This window comes from Carettochelys insculpta, chromosome 3 (assembly GCF_033958435.1).
Source record: "Carettochelys insculpta isolate YL-2023 chromosome 3, ASM3395843v1, whole genome shotgun sequence".
Lineage (NCBI taxonomy): Eukaryota > Metazoa > Chordata > Testudines > Carettochelyidae > Carettochelys > Carettochelys insculpta.
In genome coordinates, this window is record NC_134139.1 from 87,484,590 (window position 1) to 87,494,832 (window position 10,243).

The 10,243-nt window shown below is 38.9% G+C and overlaps 1 protein-coding gene across 2 annotated transcripts in view; it reads left to right on the forward strand.

Annotated features, from left to right (window-relative positions):
* Positions 1-9,683, forward strand: part of PRKN (parkin RBR E3 ubiquitin protein ligase) — a 1,267,469-nt gene extending 1,257,786 nt beyond the window's left edge. For both annotated transcript variants that reach the window (XM_074988686.1, XM_074988685.1), the window contains 2 exons: positions 2,211-2,328; positions 8,828-9,683. In XM_074988686.1, the coding sequence (XP_074844787.1) occupies positions 2,211-2,328; positions 8,828-8,937 (228 nt within the window). In that variant the 3' untranslated portion in view covers positions 8,938-9,683. The remainder of the gene's footprint in view (positions 1-2,210; positions 2,329-8,827) is intronic.
* Positions 9,684-10,243: the final 560 nt, after the last annotated feature.

Here is a 10,243-nt window from a genome sequence, read left to right on the forward strand (position 1 = left end):
CTTTTACCTAGGTCACCCTGTTTACCCTTTTTAAATTTTGGCACATTAGTTTTCTTTCAGCCTTCAAGAACCTCCCCAGTGTTCCATGAGATACTGAATATCAGCATTAATTGCTCACAAGCTCCACTGTCCTTTACTGTGAGATTCTTGATAGTTATCTGGACCTGCTGATTTAACATCTTCATGATGTACCATTGGAATGGGAAGTGTTTTGTTATCATGACTACATCATGATACACCACATCATCTGTTTCATGTCCGACTTTTACCAATGTCATGTAGTAATGGATCAATACCACTAATTGTGGAGTTGTTTGTTTCTAATATATTTCACCTTCTTCTTATTGTCCTTCATACTACTGGCCATAGATTTCTTCATTTTTTTCTTTTGCTTCTCTTACCAGTTTTCTAAAATGTTAGCTTCTGATTTTTATATTTATTGCTATCAATTTTGCCTTTCTCCCATTTGTTACATCTATTTTATAGCTGTGTTTACTTTCCATTTAAGAAAGGTTGGGTTTTTTAATTTTATTGTGTTTTCTTTAAAAAAAAAAAAAAAAGAAAAAAAAAAAGCCAGAATGGCTTCCTGTCATGATTGTAGCTTTTGGAGCATCCCGTAAAGCCTTCTTATACAACTTGAATTACTATTCACATTTTTCATTTTAAATTCTTCTTCCCAGTTGCTTTAGCCCATCATTGGTTTCAGCTTGTTGTAAAATTGTGAAAAATGCCATCTGTACATTAATATTGTGAGCAGAACTGAAAGGAAGTTCTGTGGAAACCAGTGCTTAGCAACACATATTTTTATCATTACAGAGCATTTGTATGGGTGTGGTTTTTTTGCTAACACTTAAAAGGAGAAATGAACTCTCATCTAACCTAAAACTTAGTATAAATATTGTCTGACTTTTTTCCCCCTCTACTGGCTCCATCTCCAATCAGGTTAGCCACATAGCACCATTCTGTGGCTCCATAGCAGGTTGGGCTTTCTGGGTCAAATCCTCAGCTGGTGTAACTCAGCACAACTTTTCTTAAATCAGTGGAACTATGCCAATTGGCAGCAACTTTGGCTCTTCCCCACACATTCAGGGAAGATCCAGTTCTAATTAGGCATACCATTTGGTGTACTAGGAGAACAGGGATTTGATGCATTTGCTCTCTCTTTCTCAATTAAAAGCTATATGAGTTTCAGAAACGGCAGCATTTAACACCATTTCAAAGACCCATAATACAAAACACTTCTTCTGTTGTGCACTCATTACACTGAAGTCAGTTTTGAAACTGATAAAAGGGGCATCCATCTGTTGGCAGTAGATAGTCCTAGAGGATAGAAAATCAAGTATTTCTGCAGTATACTTAATGTAACCCTTCCACCAGGTGGTGGCTGCAGTAACCAGGGCCAGGTTCAATATCTGGAGTCTCTTTTTTAACAATACAGCACAAAAGTGGGTCAAGAGGGTGCTTCATATCAAATTTGGTTGTCCTAGCTCTTACCACTTAAGTGGAGTCCTTGAACAAATGGATTCACCAATGGACAAACACAGACAGAAACACAAACTCTCTTAAATATATAGTAGAAAACTATAGTTTTACCATTTCTTTTGTCCTTGTATTATCATTTTAGGTCAGTGATTGCTAAAGCATCCACATGTAGGGCACCTGTGTAACCGGATGAGGTGGGTCTTTGCCTACAAAATCTCTGTCAGTCTATAAAGTCCCACAGGACTTCTTCTTGTTTCTGTAGATTAGGTAATTTCATATTAATCCTAAATGGGACATACACATGAATCAATTTTGACTGTTTTGGGAGATGTTTGCTTTTTTTATTATTCAGGAGTTTCAAGATCCTCTCCAGTAGTTGTGTGACTGTTCTCTAAGTTCTGTTACGTTAGCTTGTGCACATAACCAGAAATACAATCCATCTGAGTAAGATCTAAAACTGAAAAACAAAGGAACATCTTCCATCTGCAAAGCAGAGGAAAACAGCTTCCTGCATGGGGACTGGGCGGCCACCATCCTGCCACTGTACACAACACTTTTCCACCATCTTAATATTTTTCTCCATTATATCAAAATGAGTTAAATGGTGAGGCAGCAGGAGCAGAATTTCCAGCAGACTTCACTTTCATTGAACTTTCGGTCCCTCCTGTCTGTATCACTCTCGTAAATAACAATGACTATGCTTCACACAGTTGCCGCTCTCGTTGCAGGGATATGAGATTGATGAGCATGCAGCCATGCAAGCGCGATGGGAAGAGGCATCCAGAGAAACAATCATGAAAACAACCAAACCATGTCCTAGTTGCCATGTACCAGTAGAAAAAAATGGTGAGTTTATTGGAAAGTGACTAATGCTGTCATTAACTACCCTTTTAAAATTAATATTGCAGTTAGCTTTTTGCTAACTATTGGGACATTAGTAGTTTTGGGTGGGAGGGAAAAGGTAGGCAGAACCCAGCAATAGAGCAGACAAGAACAGAGAAGAAGGCAGAGGTAAACAGGAGAAAAGCCAAGCAAAGGCCAGTTGTCACAGTAGGACCTTCAGGAAAAAGCTGAAGTGAGACTTTTGACTGTTGTTGGCTGCAGAGGCTTGAGGCTGAAAACTAAGAAGCTACTCTGTTGTTGTTGTTGTTGCTCTTGATGACCTCTGCACTCAGAGATATATTACTCTTAAATGAACAGGACTGCATCAAAGAACATGCCAGACTCCATCCATTTCTGCTTCCAGCAGGAACATCTCCAGAGCCCTGAACTTTGCTTAGCTGCTCGGGTCAAAAAGGAGCAACAATATGACTACGAATTACTACTGCTGCTACTAATTAATGGCACCAGTTATTCACATGGGGCTTTGCAATCAGAGTCAGACAAGATGCTGACCTCAAGAAACTAATGCTGCAGATAGGGAAAGGAGTGGAGAGATGATCAGGGAGGAAGTAGAAAGAAGGGCTTTTGAGGAAGAAATGCACAGGTCACTTGGGAGACGGCAAGAGATTTATCCAAGCGCAAAGAGTGGCAGGAAGGAATGGACAAACTCAAGGGTGGTAAGAGGATATCAAAGTTGGAGGCAATTTGTGAGTAAATGGGCCAGGAGGAAAAAGAGGTAGAAGAGTCTTTAATTATTTAGAATCTTAAAAATTAGTCTTCAAAATATAGATATTGCATAGGTATTAAAAAGATAGAAATCAACACCATAAAATATTGACCATACTGAAAACAATGCTGAAGCCATTACTGTCTCTAGCCAAAGTGTGCAACAGAATCTGTTTTAATCTACTGAAAACTACATCATGTTCTTTTTTCTGTTAACTTCATCTATGTGTATCTCTTCAACTAATGATTATGGATGTGTCTTGCTTACAGCACTAAGATCAAGCAAAGAATAGGCCTCACTGTATTCTTTTGTGTTTGTGCATTACTGTAAAGGGAATTGTTACACAAAATGGCTAAAAACAGAACAAGACTATACCTTGTTTCTAACCCAACTCATGTCAAGGGATGTGTCAGAATGCAAAATCTCCAAGCAATAGTAGCAAGTTGGGAATTCTTAGATATATTGGAACTGAGGAGTAAAGTATAAAAAAGTACCATGCTTGCTTCCTGCTCTGATAACAGGTACAGTATGTTCCAACTCCTGTACAGATATTTGCTGACTGCTTACAACCCATTGTTCCCAGTGTAATGTTTCCCATAATGCACGGATTTCAGTTTTTCTTGGTATGGAATCAAAAGGCTGCTAATGTATCCTTTAACACTACAGCCTCGTTTAGGACATTCTGTTATATCATGTCAAAGTATGGAATCGTTTAAATTTAAAAATGGTGACATCCCAGCAGAGTTCTGCAGTTTATTCTGTTTCTTCACAAATTATTTTGCAGGAAAATATATCTCTTTTGGCATGAAGAAATTTGTTAAATTTCTCTATTCTACATGATTGAGAAAGATGCAAACTAACACCTACAAATTAGATCTGTTTCCTTACTGCCTGGTGAAGACCAGAAAACAACTGTGTCCACTTCTAACAAAACTGATCCTTGGACAAAGCAAATTTATTGGTCTTGAGTAAAAAAAAAAACAAAACAAAACAAAAGAATAATCTCTCTAATCTTAAGAAGAATCAGGACTTGTTGTACTGAACATATCATTCCTGTGATCAAATCCCTCCATTTGCTCCAACTCTGCTTGTCAGTTCAAGGACTGGGTCTTTACCTTTGTAGCCATGAACAGGTCAAGATCCATCTCTATCACTTCAATCTATAATCTGTCAGGACAGTTGCATTACTCTGCGACAATGAGATTTATACAGCACAGGTTCTGCTATGAAATGAGCTTCCAGAGATTAGTCTAATGTGGAGCCAGATCATCTTCAAGATGTGCTGTAAGACTCTCCTATTCAGAAAAGCTTTCCCAGTGTAACTGGGATGATTTGTAGCATTTATATACAATATCTCACAGAGCATAGACGTAGACCCCAAGCAGTTCACAGTGAGGAAGAGCAGAAGATTCCCAGGAGTCCATTAAAAAAACCTGCAAGTCTAAAATATTGTATCGAGAAAATGCTTTGGCTCGACAATCATGGGCAGGATAAGAAATCCTAAAATAAACTGAAAAATAAATACAATTCTGTATTTTCTCCTAGGCAAGTGATTTCAGATTGTGTTTGTTTAAACAAAACCAAAAGACTTTAGTCCAATGTTTCTTAAATTTTTTGAGACCACAGAACACCAAACTATAATATTTTTATGAGGAACACCTATGAAAATTTTCTTCAAAAAAAAAAAAAAAACCAAACAGCAACACATACAGCAAAACACAAAATGAAGTGATTTAATCAGGTATCATGGCAATGAAGGAATAACATTGTATCTGGTTTTAATAACAGAAAATATATACTATCAGTGTGAAATAAAAAAGTGTCAAATGCATATGGCACACCTGCACATTGTTCACAGAACACCAGTGTTCCAGGAAACATAGTTTAAGAAACACTGTGTTAGTCTATTGTTTAAATTATGTCCGTTATCTCTAAGCAGCGTTATCCCTCCCCATGGTACTTATACACACACACACCTTTAAACAGCAGTGAAATCAGGAAAACTCCCAGACACTGGATATACAGGCCTGGCAAATAGAAGCCTCACAGTTAGCACTAGCCAGTAAAGCTTTGATGGGAGAGTTTTTTCCCATTTGAAAATGCAGTTTGGTTGGGAGCAAAAACACTTTGTGTCCACATTAGCAAGTTCTTTCACAAAATCAGGCCCTTTTTCAAAAGAACACATGGAAGATCCACACAGAAAATGTGCACTTTCAATCCAAAATCAAAAGCATGTGGTTTTTCTTCTGGAAGCCATCTTCTGCTCCTGGACCAGCAGGAGTGCCTCCTTGCAAAAGCTCTCTTGAAAGAAATCAAGTATCTGAGAGGTAGCCGTGTTAGTCTGTAGCTTCGAGAACAACAAAAAGTCTTGCGGCTTCTTATAGACTAACAGATATTTTGGAGCATAAGCTTTCATGGGCAAAGACCTGCTTTGTCAGATGCATGAGTTGGGGGTGGGTTCAGAGGGGTATTTATCAACAGAGGAAAAAACAAGTAAGATCAGATGGGGATAGACACTGACAATGGCTCACAACCCCCTGAATGATCTGACTTGTGTTTTCCTCTTTTGATAAGTACTCGTGATACTGGGCCATTTCCACCTTGCTGAATAGACCTTGTCAGCTCTGGCCCTCCCCCTTTACTGGGACCCCACTCTTTAAATACCCCTCTGAAATCCACCCCACCATTCATGCACTGATGAAGTGGGTCTTTGCCCATGAAAGCTTATGCTTCAAAATATCTGTTAGTCTATAAGGTGCCACAAGACTTTTTGTTGTTCTTGAAAGAAAGTAAATGTAGACACTCCATTGGCCCTTTTTTTGAAAAAGCAGTCCTCGTGCTGGATTTTTTCAATCCCTAGCCTTTTCTTTTGAAAGAGCAGAGGCTTTATGGACACCCTCTGTTGAAAGAGTGGATCCTTCAATCCACTTTTTTGTGTGTGGCCATGCGCTTTCAAAAGATGATCTTCTGGAAGATCATCTTTTGAAAGTTCGCTGAAGTGTAGATGCAGCCTTTGAGAAATCCTATCAATTTCTCTGAAATTTCTTTTTGGGGGGGAAATAATCCAATTTACCACCTACAAATTTGACATTGTCCAAACAAAAGTTTATGATTTTGACTTTTCTCTCTGACTTGTCATTTCAGATTTTATTTGGTTGTGTATTACAAAATAAGAAAGTAAAAAGTGAATTGTTTTGATTTACTTGAACAAGATGTTTCAATCAATCCAAAATGTCTTTTCTGGAATTTTCTTTTGCAGAGAATTTCAGTATGTTTGGATTTCATTTTGAATTGGAATGCAAGTAAGAGTTAGAATTCTGAAATCTTCCGCATGATAACATTTTCATTCTTTGCATAGCTCTGCTCTCAGGTGATCATGAACATGGTTTTCCTGTAGAACTGTCGGTTGTCCTGAAAAAAATACTAGTAATTTTTTTCCACTTAAATATTGTGACTGGGTCAGAACAGGGGCTGCCACAGCAAAGGGGAAAGCAGTCAAGAAGTGGGAGAGAAGGGCCAACTCCCTTGCTAATGAGAGGTGGATTGCCGCAGGGGCAGCCAGGAGCAGCTGGCAGGGAACTGGCCCAGGCAGATGAGCTGCCTGTTGCTGGCCTTTTAAAAGCTGCCTCAATTAGAGGGTGGAAAGAGACAGACCAACCCACCTACCACCCGAACATGAACAGCATGAACTTGCTTATATTGTGGCAAGGGCCCCTCTTCCCCATCTCAGTCCTGAGGGCCAGTGGCCCTCTTCCTTAATCAGGGGTCAGGCTAGCAGTTATTTTCTGAGGCAGGAGTCTGGCTATTCCCACTGGGCTCCCTCATGTTTATATATTCATAGTAGTTACTTTGTAGGAAAAGGGAAATACATAAATAACAAAATAGTAGTAATAACACAATATTTATTTATTAGTTATGAGATTTACACAAACAATTAAAACATATATGTCTTAATACATATAATATAATATAATCTATACATATAATTATAAAATATCACCATGTCGGGTACTATTAGGTATTTGTTTATAATTGTACTTTGTGCTCTTTTCATGAGACAAACTCATCAATAATTGCATTGAAATTAATATTATTCGCTACCTTGTGTTCTATTCATAATATAGACACATTTCATAATCTCTCCTGACCCATGGATGTTCAAAGATAGTTCTTAATTAATTTTAGTTTACTAAAACATCTTTCACAAGAAACTGCATTCACTGGCAAGCAGAGAAATATTCCAAATTTGGATAAGATTCAGTGAGATTCATGAATTAACTACTGAAGGTCCAAACTAGGTGCAGATGAAACATTTGGCAACAGCGCTGATGCCTAATGTTTAAAACTCTGAATCCCTGAAGAAATTTCCAAGGTATTCAAATTGCTATCGTATTTAAAACTTAAATCTACTGCTGATTTTTGAAGATTGCCAGTATCCATTTTAACAAAAGAACGTCTTGCTACCATCTAACACAATACACAACTGATAAGAACAACTTTCTCCCACTTCAATTCTTAAATACAATCGCCTCTAATCAATGGCTCACACTCAAGGTTAAAATAGTTATCTTGCAAATTGGAAACATGTTTAAGACATCACCACATTGACTGTACTTTGGGTCTCATCAAGGAAACATCTTTTCAGAAATCAGACAAAATCTTTGTTCCAAAGCATATTATTTTACAAAAACAGTTTGAAAAAGTTGAGCCTCTGAGGAAACAGCGCCCCTCAGGAGCCGTTGACCGTCCTTGGTGCGGAAAGGGCTGCTGATGTGATGTGAGGTACAAGAGAAGATAGCTCAGTAGCTATCATAAAATAATCAATTTTCTATATTATTTTTCTGCTTCTCCCACCCCCACCAACTATGTGCCTCACTCACCAAATCCTTGTTATGGCACTGGTACAATTCCAGCTTAAGAAAGAGATCGTAATCTTTTGTCAGGACTCTTAATTTCAATATATGTTTATATTGTACATTTATGTCTGAGTTTGCTGAAGTTTTTGTTTTATATTTGGCATAGTTACCATTTGAAGTACATTGCTCTAAAGACTGTTGACTACTCTTAAAAAATAATGGTTGCAGGTGGGGGCATGGGAATTAAATGACTCAAAGTACAGGAGAATCTCGGAAAACACTTACCACCGTAAACATACCAACATGATTAAAAGAATGTTCCAGATGTTAAGAAGGCTATTCAACTTTGACTGCTTGTGCCATTCTAAGAGAAGTACCAGCACCTCACTGGTATTTATAAAATCTGCACACCTGGGTATAGTCTGTTTGCAGTCTCACAGATGTTAAATACTAAACTCCAGTTAAAAAAAAACTGAATTTTCATCCACTCTATCATCTCACAGTTAAATAAGGAACTGTCTGTAAGGACCAGATTTCACTTAGTCCTTGCAAGATTAGTTGAAGGGGGTAGAAGACCCCTTCTCTCCTCTTCAGTACTTTGCGGGTTTTTTAAGGGTCAGGCAGAGGTGCAGTCCTTACTCCTCCAATGTGTGGAGCAAGACCAGCTTGCTGGAAGGAACAAGTCACATCCATTAAATGGGTACAGTGACCTGTATTGGAGTGCTCCAGGAAGTGATTCTGCAGTCACTTACTCTACAGATGAGCATAATCTAGTATTTAGGAATTACTTTCAATTACTTTAGGTTAACTAACCAAGATACATACTTCATTAAATTGTTTGCCAAGTTCCAAAGACAATTCTGTCTTTGCTTTTTTGCAGGTGGATGCATGCACATGAAATGTCCTCGAACTCACTGCAAATTTGAATGGTGCTGGAACTGTGGTTTAGAGTGGAACAGGACCTGCATGGGAGACCACTGGTTTGACTAGTAGTTCAGTAGTGTGAAGAGCAGCCAACCACTTGATTGTTGTTTGGGCCAAATCCTGACCTCTTTTTTTCAGCATAACTCCCTTCTGGATCAAGGAGTTCAGAATCAGGCCTACTGTTTGTTGTATTGCCTTGTATGTTAGAGCACACCAAAAACTGAGTTCAAGTCATCTTAGGAGCTTTAAACCCACAAAGGTGGCAAACATTCAGATGGTTCAGCTCACTAGTACACTACTTGCGCAGGAGAGATAAATTACATTCTCCCTGCACTAGAGAGCCCTCCAGGTATATAAAGCAGGCAATGTTAGCCATTGGGTTTCTGTCTTTCAGGTATGATCAAAAGCAGGAATGAGGATATGCACTGAATCAAAGCTGCCCTCACCCCGCCCCTTTTCAGTACAATCCAATTTTGGGAACATTCTGTCTCTTCGTCCCTCCCCTGGTGGAGGGGAGGCTGTGATAGTTTTCTGCCTTTTCATTATTCTTCCCAGACAGATTGTTAGACAGGGCCCTTTCTCTGACCCAGAGGCACAGCAGAAATTGCAGACCTAGATACCCTATTTGTGCGTGTGTATTTGAAACATATAAAAGATCATTAACTATATGACTTACAGATTCATATCATATGCCGCTCTTATGCTGCTAGCATTAGTAAAAGATGTAGTTTCAGCCTGAACACTGGGGCTACATCGACACTAGCACAAATCTTCGAAATGGCCATTTTGAAGATTACTAATGAGGCGCTGAAATGCATATTCAGCACCTCATTAGCATGCCTCCAGCCATGGCTCTTCGAAATTGCCATGTTTCACTCCCGCGTAGCTCGTCTGGAAGGGGGTCCTTTTTGAAAGGACCCCAGGAACTTGGAAATCCCCTTATTCCTGTCAGCAGATTCCATCAACAGATAGGAATAAGGGAATTTTAAAATTCCCGGGGTCCTTTCGAAAAGGAGCCCCAGGTGGACGAGCTGCGTGGGAGCGAAACGCTGCAATTTCGAAGAGCCGTGGCTGGCAGCATGCTAATTAGGCGCTGAATATGCATTTCAGCGCCTCATTAGTAATCTTCAAAATGACCATTTTGAAGATTTGTGCTAGTGTAGACACAAACAATGTTTTTGCTGTGGTGGCTGCAAGTTAGAGTAATGGTGTTATGGGAGCGTGAGTCCCAAGATTTTGTTTTTCGTTTTGCTTACAGCAATGTTTTTGACATAGTACTGGGGCATCTTTTGCGGGTTTATTATCACAATGGTGCTTCTATAGAGATTTATTAGGATTTGGGTGTAAGTCTGAAAATGTGTTCATTGCATAA